This window comes from Halichoerus grypus, chromosome 5, assembly GCF_964656455.1.
Source record: "Halichoerus grypus chromosome 5, mHalGry1.hap1.1, whole genome shotgun sequence".
In the NCBI taxonomy this organism is placed as follows: domain Eukaryota; kingdom Metazoa; phylum Chordata; class Mammalia; order Carnivora; family Phocidae; genus Halichoerus; species Halichoerus grypus.
In genome coordinates, this window is record NC_135716.1 from 20,296,658 (window position 1) to 20,315,148 (window position 18,491).

Sequence of the window (18,491 nt, forward strand, 5' to 3'; positions counted from 1 at the left end):
ACCAAGCTCCTTCCCCAGGACTACACTCAGCGTCCCAGCATCAGCTGCCAGAGTTCTGACCTGTGTCTGTGAGCATCTGTGCTTTACCTTGATTTATTTTGTGCATCATTAGCAAGGTGTGTCCTAAGGTATCAGAAAAGCCTAAGAGAGGTGATTTTGGGGGGGGCGGGGTGGGAACGCTCAAAAATGTTCTATATAAATTCATGGTAATTGTTTCTTTGCTTCACATCATTTCAGTTTGCAAAAGGTTTCATAGGAACGCTCTACTTTTGGAGAGTGGGGGGAACCCTATATCTTAAAATATGACGTTTCTTTTCAACAGGTAGCTGGTAGTGATTGTTAAGTTTTATTGTCCCCATGTAATGTGTCTGGCTGGTACCCTGTTTCTTACCTCATTACACGTTACCTCTTTAATTGTCACCGTACTCTGTGAAGAGGAACTATACAGATTAGGAAAACAAGGCTTAGAGCACGGAAATTTTCCCCTAATAGGGCTAATAAGTGGCACAGTTGACATTGGAATTGACGACATCATGACACGGGGTCTAGATTTTTTACTTTTAAAGTGATACACTTAAAGTTGCAGGGTACTACATGGAATGCTATCATGATTTTCTTCTTAGAAAAAATACCTACAGACGTTCAGTCTCAATCTATTAATGATGCAGTGGGTGCTGTTATTTAATTAATCTTTCCTATTCAATAAATATCTTATTGTCTCAAATTATGCAATCCAGAAAGGTGAAAATTAATTGGTTAATAACAAATCAGCCCATATATGGTTAACATAAAGATTTTATTTATTTATTTATTTATTTATTTGAGAGAGAGAGAGAGAGAGAGAGAGAAACAGCATGAGAGGGGAGAGGGTCAGAGGGAGAAGCAGACTTCCTGCTGAGCCGGAAGCCTGATGTGGGACTCAATCCCAGGACTCTGGGATCATGACCTGAGCCGAAGGCAGTCGCTTAACCAACTGAGCCACCCAGGCACCCATATATGGTTAACATAAATCTAAGCAGGACTCTCTCTCTATATATATATTTTTTTTCTCTCTCTATATATATATTTCTCTCTCTCTCTCTATATATATATATATAATTTTAGTGCCAACAGTTTTTATGGGTGGGTTGCGCAAAGTGTGATCAATGTCTATTATATCTGTCTCAACACTGGGTATACACCTTTCCACAGTGTTTGGGCAAGAACTCTGGACATAAGATATTTCTTCTTACCTAGGTATGGAATGTGTTGCTTTGGGAAGGCAGGGCTGTGTAAATGTATTTTTTTTTATTTTCTTCCCTTGGAAACTTTATGTAGTCCTTGAGAGGTACACAGATGTATCTCTGAAAAGTTGAGTATAAATTTAACTTTTTGAGAATAAAATTGATTTTAAATGCTAATCATTCAAGGGAATTCTCATGAATTTCATGGGGCAAATAAATTATTTCCTCATTTTTATTTTGAGCAAATCTGGATTTTCATATATCTGCTTTGCTTTCCCCATACCTGTAGCTACCTGCAGAACTAGAGGGAGGCTCTACTGAGCCACCTCCCCAACACTCATGCCAGGTATAGACATGTATGATTTCAAAAATAAACCAGTGAACACCAAATTTGTAAGGTAAGTTTCCAAATCCCCAGTATCTCTGTTAATTACCTCTACTGTTTAGCTTTGGAAAGTAATCAAGAGAGATTAGTTGAGTTCCCGCTATCATGAGAGAATCATGGATGAGCTTCCATTTCATATGAGCAGTAAACAGGCTGGAAAGAACACTGGCTTGGCAGTTTTGATCAGCAGGCTGGAGTCTGCTTTTCTCCCAAATGAGTTGACTTGGGTAAATTGCTTAGCTTCCTTGGGCCTCAGTATGCTCATTGGGAAAATGGCAGTAAAAACGTCTTCCCTTCCTACTGCACAAAGTTCATCAGGATCAAATGAGAAATGATGTGTGAGGGTATTTATAAAGCACAAAGGGCTTCACAAAATTTAAGTAAGTTTTATAGTAAATCTAATTAGGTGTGTGGTGCCTTAGATACTCTGTCATCTTCTTTTGGAAGCATTGGCAGCAAAGATGAGTCATTAAAAGAAATGCTTTGATAATAATAATAATAATAGTACTTACAGTACACTCAATAAATATTCATACTTTGGCCCCCTAGAACAAATCAGAACACGGATCCCACTGCCACTTGCCTGTAAGCAATGCTTGCTGTCCATCCCCTCTCTCTTTTCCTCTTATCCCTTTCTTTTCCTCCAACCGTTCCTAGGTTCTTATCCCTCATGCTCTTGACTGGATGGCATTCCACCCAAGGTTACTGGCTTTGATATTGTGTCCTGCTTTATAATTTTTATTAAACTGACTTGCCTTCAAAATATCATATGCCACATTCTCAAAACTCTGAATACATAACTAGTTTATTAACCTGATGAATAGCAAACATTGAACAAATTCCTGTAATTGAGCTGAATTGACTGAAGTACAAATGGGAGACCTTGACTTTGATGTCACTGTATCCTAATGACATTCAGCATGGTTAGAACCTTCAGAACTTTTCCCCAGAGATGAGAAATGAAAATTTCACTTTTTTTTTTTTTTGGCTAGTAGAGTGTTTTGTGTAACTTAAAACTTGGGCTAAAAATTGATTAGTTGCCAATATTTAAAAATATGAAAATATATCATAAAGTTACAGCTTTCTGACTTCTCCTGAAATATCAGAGCATGCCGTGATATTGGATCCTCAGTAGCAAACATAGCAGTGCGTGGCGGGGGTGGGGGGCCAGGCAGGGGAGTGTAGAGGAGGGAAGCTGTTTCCTTTAGAAGAATAAGCTGTATTCAGTACTAGGATCCCCACCAGTTCCACTTGATTTATTTATGTCATCTTGTACAGCCCCTGTAGGACCTGAGTTTGTGACTCTCGATAAACCCACAGAAATAACCTAATTAAATCTTATCTCATAACCAGTTAGTCATGGGTGAAATCATGGACAGATGGTTTAAGGTGAACATATGTTGTAGATCCGTTTCTCTTATTTCATTAACCATTTGCCAGCATTTTAAACCGTCTAATCATATGTCACAAACTATAACCGGAGCAGCAGTTTATAAGGGGAAAATCTAGAGTTTTGTTGAACTATATTATTTTCAAATTTGAAATGAAAGCTGCTTTGAGTTTTGACTGGCAGATCAAAGTAGAATTTTACCAGCTCGATAAATGTGAGTCATAGGCATGTTCCAGACTCCACACCTACCACATTCCTGTGACATCAGAGTACTACAAAGGGCGTCTCTGGTATGGGGTTTTTACAAAATACAGTGACGGAAAGTAAAATGCCTCCCATGAAATGTCACCATAAGTGATATAGTAAAGACAAGGAGGAGAGGACTTGGCGACTTGACATTGGTAGCACCTTGAAACTTCTAGAGTTTTCTGAAAGCTTCACAAACTCCTTCCTTCATTCCCCATGCATAAGGGGAGAAAAGTTGATATGGCTAAACCCAAGACAAGGAAAAATGGGGCCATATTAGTAACAGGGGGCAATTTAACAGGAGGATTATAAATAATATTATTTGGAAAAAATCCTCTCTCTCTCTTTTTTTTCTTTTCAATTTCTAAAGTTCCTCTTTCCTCAAATCAGAGTTAAAACCTGGAGCCCTGGGATTCAGCTGTGGGCCTATTGAAAGAGACCAAGGCAACTGCTTGGTAGACCTCAGTGAAGGTCATCGATCAGAAGCACGGAAGTTGTCTGTGTGATTCCATATGGTCTGGAACAGGTCACAGGCCAGAAGTTTCTCAGATAGAGGTTTGGGGTTGAAGTATTTTTATATCTGTACAAACAGGAGGACCTTTCCAGTGTGGCTATAGCCATGGCGAATGACCAAAAAATAGGGGATCTTGGCTTCAAAGACAGAAAATATCTATGCATTCCTAACAGAAGGCCTTCCCATATGTCTGGCTTTGAGCAAGGGCAAGTTAGCCTAATCATCACCAACCGACTGTCCAATTATCCACTGGGCTAAATAGACAGTGGCTTAGGGGTCTAGGGAGAGGCGGCAGAGCAAATGCCAAGAGAACATTTCATTTGACACATAGACAACCACATCCTGCACAACTAGTAATTCAAACTCTCTCTGAGGATCCATGTAACTTGGTGAGCTATTGGCTCGATAATATACTGTGTATGAAAATGTTCAAAATCATCAAAGAAGACCATGGCAATGGGGATTCCAAACCTCAGTTCAGCATTTTCTACTTGTCTTGAGTCAGAATGAATTTGGTGTAATTAGAAAGAAAAGGATGTATAAAAATAACTGCGATGATAGTCACAGAGAAATAACAAATGTATAGCATCTGCAGAGTTACTTTTTCTTCTTGACAAACTCACAGACAAAGTACATGGTAAGATGGCACTCTGTGTCATTCCATCTGCCTGAGCTCAGCATTTCCACACAGTCCTCGTGACCATAGGGGTCACTAGGCTCCCCCTCTTTCCAGTTGCTGTAGTTCTGTAGTGGAGTGTTGTCCGTGAACACATACTGTCCCTCCTTCTCAAGGTCATTCACCCCGATGAACACCCGGAAAAAGCCACTCTTGGCCACATAGTCAGCGATGAGTGTGTTGGCAGCTTCGTCCTTTGGCATGGCCAGCATCCCACCCCGGATCCGGCAGTGGGTCAGGGATTCCCTATAGTTCTTCTCCTCCTGCACGATGTAGTAGAATTTCTCCTCAGTTTCCCTAATCCCTGCTATGACTTTGCAGAGAGGAAAAGATGAGCATGATTAAGCATCTCAAAAGGAGAAAAGGTAAGTATATAATATTGCTGGATTTAAATTCATTTATTTGGTGTTCAACAATTATTTTGCAAGTCTTTAGTATGAGGTAGGCACTGGTTAGATATTTTTATCACCTTTGTAGCTATCAAATGGAAAACAAGGTCCTGCCATTTGTCCTCCCTGTCCTTCCTCCTTAACTTCCCACACAACTGTGGAGAAGAGACTATTTTGACAAAGGTTTGTTATATGAGTTGCCACTTAGCTCCTCTCAGACTATTTTTCCATCCTACTCTATGCTTTGCCATACTTAGAGTCCCAAGATCATGCCCTTCTCTCTTCCATTTCCATGATTTTCATGGCTGGAAAGTCTTCTCACTGCTTTACCTGGAAAACTCCTACTTGTCATTTAGATCCCAGTGGAAATATTTTCTCCCATAAGAGCCTTTCCAGTGTCTCTGGACAGGCATGGGGCTCTTGTGCACACTCCCCCATGTTTCCATAGCTCTTCCTCTTCCTCTTTTGTATCACTCAACACATTCTAGTGTAATTGTTGGTCGCATGCCTCATGTACTAAACTATGAATGTCTTGGGGACAATGACCATGTCTTTACCACTCTGTAGCCTCAGAACCCGCAAGAGTGCATGGGATGGTAAAAGCTTATTGAATGGACATAGGAATAATATAGAAGTTTGTCACCTTTGGGCTGAATTCCTGGGCTATGAACATGTACATAGATTGAGTTTGTCCATGTTCACTCCATGTACATGAAGTACTAAGCTACTGAATAAGCTTCAGGACAGAATTGGGGACTCAGAATCATCCTGAGCTCATAATATGTTAAATATGTTTTAGGCTTTGGGGGCATCTACATATATTTCTTTGGGTCTATAAATCAAAATTTACTAAGAAATCTGTGACCACGCCAATAAATGTCAAAAACTATTGCTCTATGTGGAAGCTCTAGGGTCTGGTTTTTGTTTTGTTTTTTTTTAATGAGAATCCAAGTCATGTCAGAGACAGCGTCTCAGTACTAATTATAACCAGATTTATAATTAAGAGTATTACAAGACGAAGATGAACACAAGATGGCATATGTGTGTTTCTAATAATGTACAACAAACATAGCTGGGTTACAATAAATAAAAGTACAACAAAAGAAGACCAGTTTCAACTGTAACTACAATAGATTCTTCATTCATACTGTCTCAGAAGAGAACACATTAAGCCACCTCAAGGGCTTCACTGCTAACTACAATGGGGAAATGGCAAGGGGTAACAAAAATGCCTAATGTGGGAAGTTGCACAATTCAGAGAAACGCATAATGTTCTGTTGATGTGTTTTGAGGGTAGAGCCATCTGTGAAACCAGTATTCGAATCCCTGATCCCCTGTTAATTAGCTCTGTATCTATGGGCAAGGTAATTTCTCTAAGCTTCAGGGTAATCACAATACCTACACCCTGGGGATAAATTCAAGTACTCAAGAAAATAGCTATTGCTTTTTACCATTACTTCTCTTTTCTGAGATACTGGCTCTGTTTGACTCTTCCTGTCCCTTTTTATTCTTAAGGCGTGGCTTGCCAAACTCTACCCTTTTCTCCATTCCCCTCTCTCCAGAAAGTATCTTTTTCTATCCATAGGCAATGTGATACATGTGAATATATGTAGGTAGTGGTCCCAGAGGGCCCTGAAGTCTGAGAGGATAATTAGCATCTTGAGACACCTGTACGTGGGTGACACTATCTCAGTAGGTCTTTGCCTGATCCTAGGTATTCCCCACTAGGAATCCTGAGACTGTAATGTCAAAAGAGATTAAATTGGTAGACAGCACAAGGCAAAAGACGATATACTCACCATTCTTGACAAACTTCATAGATGTTTTGAGGCGAGCAACACTAATATCCAGTTGTCCAACAACTTTCCGGTACCTTCCGCAGTCACAGACGGTGCCTTTTAAATGACAAAAACTGTGAATTCATGTTGGAGCACATAAAGATCAGTTGGAAAGGGCAGTTGCTCTCTTCTCAATCTTTACTATCTTTTCCTAGTCTGGCTATACTGAGTTGGCTGCACAGATACAACTAATCAAACAAGTCATAATTTATTTAGATTGAATGTAGAATTCTGATGGGGCGGCAAAGAAACATTTAAATTTGTGTCACCTGTCCTACTAACATGGCCTTCTGAGAAAGGCTAATACTTTTAGTCTTTTACTTAAAACAAGGCTTCTACATTACGTTGTCTTCAGGAATTTACAAAATACCTTTTTAAGTATCTTGGATGGGTTAAAACACAGCTCTAAACCAGATTTTTAAAGAGAAGAATAAATATGGCCAACCCCTGCACACATACTGTGGACCATTTGGCATTTTTGTTGAACACAGAATGTGTCCATCCAATCTCAAAATAAAATCTTTACAGCTTTCTTAAAACAAATTTCTAGCCAGTCTTCTCTTCTCTTAACTGCATTGCTCACTGGCTCACACAACTCTCCCAAGAAAGGAGAAAACTTTCATGATGAAACCAAATGATAATTCTGATTATCCATTTCAAGTACAGCTTGAATGATCCTTGAATGTTTCAAGGACTAAGTTGAAGTCTTGTGAATAGATTCAACTTATAATTTCAAGAGCCAGTTGTCCCATTTGTGGATTAACTCTGATTTTAATTTCTGCCATTAATTCCCTCTTTGTTCATTTACCTTTTCAACTACCTGCTGATACTGTGACAGAGAAAGAAATTTAAAGAAAATGATGTGAAATTCAAATGATGACCTTTTTCTATTTAATGGCTGCTTCATGTAATCAGTCCCTTTTGCTTTCTTCTTTGGCAGTTGAAAAGCAAAAAGAATTTTATTAGCCAAAGGGGGGAAATATCTGTGGCTTTATTTATCCACATTCACAGTTAAATATAGGAAATTTGAAATAGTTCTTAGAATTAGTCTTCACTACAACTCTGTGACCTCCCCCAGAGCAATCTACTTTTTTCCCTGCACATAGCACTGGAAATAAAATTCCTTCAGGACTCAGGGAGACTCTCCCTGACCACTGAAGTCACATTCTGTATCCATGGGGTCTTTCCAGATCGGGCCAGTTTGCTGTGGGCAAACTGCTGTCCCCTGTTTGGTTGAGATGCTGGTGGAATGTAGGGCACACTGGTACAGTCCTAACTGCTGAGGCCATGGTGGATTTTCCTCTGCTCTAGGACGATGAGGGCTGCTTCCTGATGTGCTGGGTTTGCTTCCTCCCACTAAGCATGACTAGGATGGAATGTGCCATCATTCCCTTCCCCAGGGCTTGGAAAGTCACCAGCAGATAGAGAGGAAAGTTCCCTTCTTTCCTTCCCTCTAGCCCAAGCAAAATAAGGTAAAGCATTGAGAGGACTATTGTTTTTTCATAAAAATGTATTTATTTTTAAAGATGAATACATTTGGAATGACGCTAGAAATTTAAGAGAAAAATGAGCGTGTCGTACCTGCTTTGCCTTTTCCTCCTGGTATCCCGGGCAAACCCTTTTCCCCTTTGTCACCTGAACAAAAACAACAGCCATGAAAAGAACAATTAACTAAAATGGTGGAATCATTTCTGGCAGACAATATCTTACATACCTGAAAACATAGGAAAGAGTTTTTAAATTTCATTTACAATATCTCCAACTAATATTCCCTGATTTTATATAAATAATTCGATTTTGAGTTGGCTGCACAGATACAACTAATCAAACAAGTCATAATTTATTTAGATTGAATGTAGAATTCTGATGGGGGGGCAAAGAAACATTTAAATTTGTGTCACCTGTCCTACTAACATGGCCTTCTGAGACAGGCTAATACAATTCTCTGCATGCTTTTAACTTTCAAAGTACCATTGTTCTGTATATCTGAATTAATTGATTAGTACATTGTAGTGTCTGTGTATTTATTATGCTCCCATGTTCTTCCATATGGCTTTGCCCTTGGATTTTCTAAAACATATATTGGGCTTTTTCTTTTTCTTTTTTTAAATTTTATTATGTTATGTTAGTCACCATGCAATACATCGTTAGTTTCTGATATGGTGATACACGATCCATTGTTTTCGTATAACACCCACTGCTTAGTTTAATTCAAATATTTACTATTTATTACTTACTCTATGCAAGACAAAAAGCTTGGTACTTTGAGAGGATATAAAGAGAGACAAGATTAAACTGACCTGAAGGGGTTTATGCTTTTTGAAAAGATGTGATGTATGCAAATATCTGTAATATAAAGTTGTGTCAAATATATTATGCTGAAATATCAACCTTGATAATTTTCTCCTCTGCTCTGCTTTGTATGTAGCCATTTTCTTATTCAGTCAGAGACATCCACAAAATAATTCTCAGGGAATCAGGATTATTAAAGCAGAGAGAAAAAAATGTTGATTTTTTTTTTTCAACTTCAAAATAAGCCCTTGAAGCCTACATCAGACATAATAATTGAAAGCAAAAGCTTTTGATTTCCAAGAGGAAATGTTTGGCTGAAGTTCTTGAGAATCAAAAGAGAAGATCCTGATGGTAGTAAAATAGAGTTTAGGCTTCAATTATGAACTGGAAAAAGAAAAAGAAAGAATTTGGGAGGAATGAATATAGGATGAAGGTCATCCAGGTTAGAGGAGTATGGGGGCTTGCTTACCTTTATAGGAGTTTGGCAAGGCCAGGGAATTAGTTATATTATCCAAGGGGGCAATGTGAGGGGAAACAGAGTCAGGATTGAGGTTCTGCCTAACCCCATCCTTTACCAGCAAAAGGGAAAAAAATGGGAGGCACTCTAAAACCCATAAGGTAGCCCATGTTGCCTGCTCATTACCTGTTCTTTTTATTACTGTCTGCTGATTGCTCGATCTTCCAGGAAAGGCTGCTTGCCAGGGCCCCAAGAATTTACTGAGCCTTTCCAAATTGACCCATGTGGACACTTCTCTTTACAGTGATGGTGGACATTCATGAGCTCCTCAAACAGAAGGAGAGGTCCTTGAAATTCAGAATGCAATTTAAATATGTAGGAGGAAGCCTCAGAACTTGCACTTGAATGAAATAAGACAATGGTGGAAATCCGTGACAATAGAATGTGGTAAAAACTGTAAGAGAGATATTGAACAGAGATAATATATTCTGAGAAGGAGGTAAATGACATAATGCTTCAGCTGGAAGGAGGAAGGAAGCCTCGCCTGGCAAGATAGCACTGGAACTTAGTTCTGAAAAATTTCAGCAGATGAAGATGGGAGCAAGATAGGGGACAATGCACAGCAGAGGTACGGTTGGAAAAAAGCATGGAAATATGCCATGCACCCTGATGAGGAAGATAGATCTGCTCACACCTAAATTGTGTCCTGCAAATTCCTCAATTTCTCTCATATGTAATTTGTTAAAGATGAAAATAGATTTTGAGAATATATTAATGGGAAGAAAGGGAATATACATTTGCTAAGTACTGTTCCAGATACTTTATAGATATTATCATATTATTTATAGATATTATCATATTATTTATAGATATTATCAAATAAATCCTATGAGTTAGGTATTATCATTATCTTTATTCTACAGTGGAGAGAATGGAGGATCATAGAGGCAACATAACTTGTTCAAGGACATCTAGCAATTCAGTGGCAGTGCTGGTATCGAAACCCAACAATTTCTGGCTCCCCAGTTCATGGTGTTTCCCAAATGAGTGAACCAATGATTTAATGAATGAAAGCAAAGTATTAAAAAAATGTTATCAGTAGTTGAAAGGAATGCGAAGTCCTTGTCACCACCAGAAACAATATGGACTTAAAAAATCGTATGAATATAGATTAATATTTTATCTTTTGAAAATAGTGTGTTTTCTTTAAATGTGGATCCCTTTTAATTCAATGTGGGCTGAAAGTTGATTCTAGTCCTGCTGTGATCCTAGTTCTGGGCTAAACCCAATGGTGAACATCAAAGAAGCCTAAATGGAGTATTTGTTTTATAAAAATAATGGGGGTTTTAAGGAAAACAAAGCACACATCAGAGACCAAGGAAATGGGACACTATCACTCTTACCTACTCACAGAGTGAAATAAAGGAAGTTCCTGCCGGGTATTTGGCAAAAATGGCTGTGGATCAGAGCAGAGAAGATGTTCTCTGAAGCAAGAGCCTTCAGCTGGATCTTAATAGTGTGGAAAACAGATTTTTGAACTGATAAATGGCTTTTTTGTCTGACAAGATGTAAGCACTGCAACTACTTTCCAGTATTTTCACATGAATTTCATTCCTTTTTTAACAGATGGGAAAGTCAAGGCGCTGTGGTAGTGTGAACAACCATGGCAGTCCGAAAAACCACGCCTTGCATCCTGGCTCTGTCATTTACTAGCTAAACGTGGACAGGTTACGTAATTTCTTTAAGCCTCTATTTCTTCATTTTTTCAGTGGAAATAATGGTGCCTAGAATCAGAAGATTGTTAAGGAGGATAAATTAGATAATGTCATCTTCTCACGGGATTAACTCTGTGCTTGAGTCATAGAGAATGATCAACCAATGTTAGCTTCTGCCACATACTTAGCTGGAAAGCTTGCCACATACTTAGCTGGTTCATGGCAGATGTGAGCTGATAGTGCCTATTTCCCCAAAATGAATTCTGGTTTACAGCCATACACGAAAACTTATTTTGGCCCACGAGCGGGAACATGTCAGTAATAACTGTCTTAAGGCTGAAGAATTAGAGGTTGTATTTAAGCAAACAAACAAACAAAAATCATAATGCTTCCACTGTAAAAGGATTATTGACCTTAAGTAAAAACATTTATTTTGCTATGAGATTGAATTTGCCTGTACTAAATCATTCACTCTTATTCCTAAAATGAAATATTGACATCCGGAAAGCTACTTTGTCCATGCAAGTGACAACATTAAGGTCAGCCCAGAAAGTTGAGATTAATCTGAGTCAGTGAAAAATTTAGAAGGGCCATTGACAAAATGAGAACAATAAATTTCAAAGTACAGATTAAAAATGAAATTAATCCAGGTGAGCCAGAACACTAACCCTCAATTTTTTTTGAAATTCCAGGACATGCTCATAAATTTTGATGGCATATCTCTGGAGGAGAAAGAAATCTTAGTGAATGGTGGAAATCGATGTTAAGGGACAGTAGTACTTATAAGAAATAAAGGGTAGAAATAGGGCCACATCATAGGAAATAATATATTTTATCATTCACTTTTTTATTCTTAATGCAATAAACATTTAGAAAATTTCCATGTATATGAGGCATTAGGATCAAATGATTAAAAAGTAGGGTCCCGACATAGAGCTTATATTTATTTAAGCAAAAAGACCCAATAAATCTTTCATTCATTTCTTCCTCCAGGAGTTCACAGTCTATAGGGGGAAAAAGACAAGCTAATAAGCCATGACAATGAGTAAAATGATAGAGGTATGCAAATATGGAATTGGCTTGAAGAAGTTATGGTTAGTTAACCCAATCATTTCCAGACTGTTACTTTTTCAACATTTGTGGAAGTTCATCCACTATGAGGCTCAGAAAATCATACTGAGCTCTACTCTTCCTGTCTCTGTCATCTACCAACCCCCCCCAAGACACCTTGTCTTATTCTATGAAAGGTTTAAGACTTGACTCAAGATCACGAACGCCAACTCTCTTAGCTGGAGCCTCATCTATATTCAACACATCTAAATCTAGGCAAGTGTACCATCTAGAATAACTCATTGAAAAATGAACTTCTTGAATTCTGGACGTGTTCATGAGAGTGACTCCTCCTCCCCCTCACACTTCTGCTCATCTCCAGGGTGATACTTGGGATCTCAACTACATGGAACATGGCTACATCTCAGAAATCTTAGAAGTCCCCCATCCCACTTTCTGGCTACATCTTTCCATCCCTTAACCAGTCGTTACATGAAGCTGGTACAGCCAGGGGCAGATCCACGATGCATTTTATCTGAACTTATGCAATTTGAGGAGTCCTCTTTAAGAAAAATTATTCCAATTACAAATGGAGAAGTGGTATAAAAATGAATACTTATAAGAAAAGAAACAAAAGTAAATCACTGAATTTTAAAATTAGACACCACATTACAAAATTCACTAAGAATCATAACATTTTAATTAATAAATTTGTACCTCTATAATTCCGTTTTCATACTTGTGGGCTGCATATGTTTGGCTGCATTCATGAATATGCAATTGATCTAGCACTACTTATTGATAAGTACATCATTTCCCATTGCAAAGTAACATCAACTTTGCATAACCAAATTTAGGAGTCTTCCTGAATGTTCCATTCCCTTTCATTGATGTATTTATCTGTCTCTGCATAAATTAACACTATCTTAATGATTGTAGCTTTAAAACAAATGTTTAAATTCAGCCTTCCAGCTTTGTTTTTCTTTTTTTTTAAGGTTATCTTAGGTATTCTTGGTTCCTTTCATTTCCATATACATTTTGAATTGGCTTGTTAAATTCCAAGAGAGCTACTTCTGGGCTGTTGATTGAGATAGCATTGATCTACACATAAATTTGGGGGTCATGTTAACCATATTGATCATCCTAACCTTATTGAGCCTTCCAATCTATGAATGTAGTTTTGCCACCATTTTCTTAAACATTCTTTAATTTCTCTCATTATCATTATGTCCTGTTTGTTGTAGAAGGCTTAGACACCTTCCTTTCTAGCTTTATTCCTAGAAACTTAATAATTTTGATGCTGTAATTAGTGGCATCTTTTTAATTTCATTTTTAACGGTTTCTGGTATATAGAAACAAAATTGATTTTGTACAGCTAAACTGTGTAAAAAACTTAATACAAATAGTTAATCTGTAGATTCATTTGTATTTTCTGGATATGCACTCACATCATCTGCAAATAATGACCCTTTTATTTCTTTGTTTCCAATTATTGTGATTCTTATCTCCTGTTCTTACAATTTTCTCTCTAGCTAGAACCTCTGCTATGATGCTGGTTAAAACTGTTGATGAGGGCTGTGCTCATCTCATTCCCAATCCCAGGAGAGAAGTGGTCAAGATTTCATTATTGAGCATTATTTTTAATAGGTTTCTATTGCTGTTGTTGATATTCCTTTTCATATTAAGTATGGGACCCTCTGTGTCTGGCTTGCTATTATGTTTTGAAACATGAAAGGGTGTATGTTTAATTAAATGTTTTTCAGAATTTCTGGAGGCCTAAGTGAAAATGTTTATTTTTGAAGTGAAAAAGAGTGGCATTTTTCCTGGGTCACTCTTCTTGGCAGGCCTTGGATACCAGTTCAGTTTGAGCAACTTTCTGCTTGAGCTTCTCAGTCTCATAGCGCTGCCTTGCTTATGAATTGGTGAATGACTTGAAAGGAAAAATAGTACAGAATGCATAGTTCACCTTAGTGTGGTTCTCTTCTCTGGATCAGGCCCCTAAAGTCCTATTCAATTTGGTTGCTCTCCTGGGCCTTCAAATTTGTATCTGTTTTTTCTTTTGTCTTGCCTTTTTTTTTTTTTTTTTTTTTTGACTCAGGTAGTCATTCTTAACAGAAGGATTAATGCAAGTGAATTTCTCAAAGCTTATATGCAGAAATCTGAATTTTGTTTTATTATTAATGGTGTAAGAAATTTCTTTCACCTTTAAAACTGAGTATTGATGATTTATGTAAATTAAGAATATTTTCAAACTTGAGAATCCTTCTCTAACTTCTTTTTCATGTATGAGCTGTTGGGTTTGGAAACATTTTCCACAGCCTAGCTCTGACCCTGTACATTTCAAACACTGTTTCTTTTCCACAACTCACACATTTCTTGTGCTGGATGCCCCAAGACACATTCCTGTGATGATCTGATCTCTGCCCCTGCACGTTTTCACCATGACTTTGGATAGATCTGCACAGTAAGTGGTAAGCATATTCTTGGAAACTAGTCTTAGATTGAAATTATTAGCAATAACTATACACGGAGGTAACTGCAAACAATGTAAGCCTATCCCATGCAAGTCCAAGCTAAATGTTTCCCCCACTCAAGTTCCTCCTGGTGAGCTCCCAAAATACTTGTGTCCACTCCCATAACCAGCTGATACAAAGAGAAGTCTGACAGAGGGAAGCTGGAGCAGAAGGATACAGTAGTGTTAAGCTGTGCATTCTCAATGAGGACAACATCGGCTCAAGGATATAAAAGTCGGTTCAAGGGGGGTGAAAAATCTTACTCTCTTTTATACATGAAGCAAAATAGACATACAACGCATAACAGATATATAGTCCATAGGTGGTATTAAAATTTCATAGGGGAGGGCAATTAGAAAAAAATATATCTAAAAAGCTGGTTGGGAGGCAATATGTCTAAAAAGGCTGGTTAAGGAGGAAATAGTTTTTTAAAAAAAATGTTGAGAGGCACTCTTTTACCCAGTTGAGGATAAAATGCCTTACTTTACAAACTCTACCAAGACATGGCCATGTGCATTCATAAGGCTCCTCTCAGGGTCTTGGGAAGAACCCCAATAAGTGGGGGGCTCTGAAGCCAAAGCTTCATTAGCTTCATGGTAAAACCACCCCAAATCCATACTACGGAAAGAGTCATCATCTATGAGGAGTCCATCTAGCTCTTCCCCAGCTATGAGAATTTCAATCACAGGTGAACATACGCTATAGGCCACGGAATCAGAAATAAGCATAGCAACTTCTTTTCAGTGGTACTACACTGTCCCCGCCCTCAAATGCAGGCAGAAGGAAAATTCTCAAAGGAATGAGTTGGAAAAGAACAGGGAGAGAGGAAATACCAAGCTACGGGATGAGAAGTGAGGGGCCACAGCGTCAGCTTACACTGCACCAATCAACCTGCCCAAGAACACACTGTGGGTGATGGGAGGCACACGCCTGATCATGCAGCTGCTCGGGCATGTAAGGAAGGAAGGCTGCAGGGTACACCTCAAGGCTGCATACTTCTGTTACCTGTGGCACTGAGTTTCCTCAGCTCTGTACCTTTGCACAAGTATCTCTTGCCACCCCTCAAAGGACTTTCCCCCCATTTCCATAAACATGTCACTGTTCTTCAAGACCTAGCTCAGGTCTTTATATCAATCTGGCCTTACTCTCCCACATGGTTCCTATAGTAGTCATTTAGTTACTCAGTATTCTAATTCTTTCTGAGAAAGTCCTATGTCCTATCTTCCTAAATAGTCTATGAGCTCCTTGCAATAAAACTGCAATTCTCATTCGGCTTTGTATCTTCAAACCAAGTGGGACAATGCCAGTATGAACTGCTGACCATCAGGAGCCACTGGAACCTGCTATCATTGTGGAGCTTTATGAGAAGACAAGATGCAGGAGCGCTTAGATAATAAAGAGGAGGTCACCTCTGTTTTATAATAGAAAAGCAGTAATTTTGTGAAGGATTGGGACAGGACAGAACATAAAAGAGTATGAATATATACTTAAAGTTTCTAATCTGTTAATAAATCCCAGATGCAGAATCTTCATTATTTCACTCAGTTTAAGAAAGAAAATTATATGGGGGTGCCTGAGTGGCTCAGTCAGTTGAGTGTCTGGCTCTTGATTTCAACTCAGGTCATGGTCTCAGGGTCATTAGATCAAGCCCCAAGTTGGGCTCCATGCTCAGCGGGGAATCTGCTTGAGATTCTCTCTCCCTCTGCCCCTCCTTCCTGCTCTGTTTCACTCTCTTTCTCTCAAATAAATAAAATCTATAAAAGAAAGAAAGAAGAAGAAAGAAAGAAAGAAAGAAAGAAAGACCCCTGGGTGGCTCAGTCATTAAGTGTCTGCCTTCGGCTCAGGTCATGATCCCAGGGTCCTGGGATTGAGCCCTGCATTGGGCTCCCTGCTCAGTGGGAAGCCTGCTTCTCCCTCTCCCACTCCCCCTGCTTGTGTTCCCTCTCTCACTCTCTCTATCTGTCAAATAAATAAAATTTTTAAAAAAATCTTTAAAAAAAAAGAAAGGAAGGAAGAAAGAAAGAAAGAAAGAAAGAAAGAAAGAAAGAAAGAAAGAAAGAAAGAAAGAAAAAGAAAGAAAGAAAGAAAGAAAAAAGAAATTTCTACTATCCTTTGCTGCCTTGAATTTTAATAATTGTTTTCTACCACTGAACATGCTTCGTGGTCTTGATACCGATTTTAGTTGTATCAAGGATTACAACCAACAGATTCTAGGATATATAGTTCAATACAGAAAGTACCAAAACTTTATGTTTGATTGTGTCCCTGAATTTCTGTTTAATCTTGTTCAAGGCCTTTATTTTTTAGACACATTGTTTATATATGAAAGGAACAGCTAAGATACGAAGAAAGAGAAAAACTCCTATTTTAAAAGAAAGAAAAGGGATCATTTTCATGATACAGAACATTTCAAAATATATCAAGGTTATGTATGATTTGCTTCAAATTGCCACTGGAGAAAAGGAAAATGCAGCTTACCCTTCTTACCAATGGGCCCAGTCTTGCCAATGTTGCCCTGGTCTCCTGCATCACCCAGCTCCCCCTTAATTCCTGAAAAGCAAAGCATGTCATCTTTATATCCTAAGGTTTTATACTCCCTTTGAAGATGTGGCTAATGCATGATAGTCACTTGAAGGAAATACCAAAAAGTGCACTCTTCTATCTGTGGTATGTGACATATATCTTGTGCTTCCTTATCTACTTTAATCAAATTATAGTGTATGTATTAAAACTAAATGTAGGTAAGTATGAAAATCCTGGACCCAGTGATACTGAAATGCTTACCAACACGATATTTCTAAAAGGTCTATAGCAGAGGATGTTTAATCTAAAGGTCAAATAAGGGGCTGAGTGGAAGAATTCTTACATTTTATTCTAATTCTGTTCCTCTGTAGATCTATTTTGGCTTCATTTTGGGAGTCTATTTCCTCCCTAAGATTTGACTATATTTGCTATTTTAAAAAGGGGAGGGAACATATCATAAAACCTAGTGATCAAAGGGACATCAGAGATTGTCCCACCAAGTTTTTATTAAAAAAAAATATATATATATCTATAGATATATAGATATATATAGATATATATGATTGGGGATAACTGAGTTCCTCCGAAATTGTTATCAATTTTGTTTTTTTCTATGATGACCTAAAAAACATTTACCCTTTATAAAGCTATATCCCTGTGATAATAATTTTGCAACTGAATTTGAGAAACAAGACAGAGAATCATGGGGCGGGGGGAAGAATGAAACAAGACGAAACCAGAGAGGGTGACAAACCATAAGAGACTCTTAATCTCAGGAAACAAACTGAGGGTTGCTGGAGTGGAGGGGGTGGGAGGGATGGGGTGGCTGGGTGATGGACATTGGGGAGCGTATGTGCTAGTGTGAGCGCTGTGAATTGCATAAGACTGATGAATCACAGACCTGTACCCCTGAAACAAATAATGCACTATATGTTAATAAAAATTAATTAATTAATTAAAAAAAGAATATTGTACATATTTATAGAATAAGAAGAGTTTAAATCAGCATTTCTCAAACTGAAGTCTCAAAGGCCTGTGAGTCTTTTTTTCTCTTTAACATACTAAAGATTTTGAAATCAGTGGTCTAGGGCCACCACCTTGTAGCAGTTGGCAGGAATTATGTCCAGTGCTTGAAAGACACACACTTACACATCACAATCTAAAGCTATATTTTGGGGAGGTTGCTCTTGACTTTGTGAGTAAAAACACTCCCTAAAAGCCTTTGTGTCATTCTCATCTTCTTTGCTCTGCTCTTCACCCACCCCACCATTTGCTAACAG

General features: G+C 38.2%; 1 protein-coding gene across 1 annotated transcript in view; it reads right to left on the bottom strand.

Moving 5' to 3' along the window:
- Positions 1–4,151: 4,151 nt before the first annotated feature.
- Positions 4,152–18,491, bottom strand: part of COLEC10 (collectin subfamily member 10) — a 36,693-nt gene continuing 22,353 nt past the window's right edge. Inside the window, exons 3-6 of the mRNA XM_036120286.2 lie at positions 17,167–17,238; positions 8,243–8,296; positions 6,623–6,718; positions 4,152–4,747 (exon numbers count right to left, since the gene is read on the bottom strand). Of these exons, the coding sequence (XP_035976179.1) occupies positions 4,356–4,747; positions 6,623–6,718; positions 8,243–8,296; positions 17,167–17,238 (614 nt within the window). The 3' untranslated portion in view covers positions 4,152–4,355. The remainder of the gene's footprint in view (positions 4,748–6,622; positions 6,719–8,242; positions 8,297–17,166; positions 17,239–18,491) is intronic.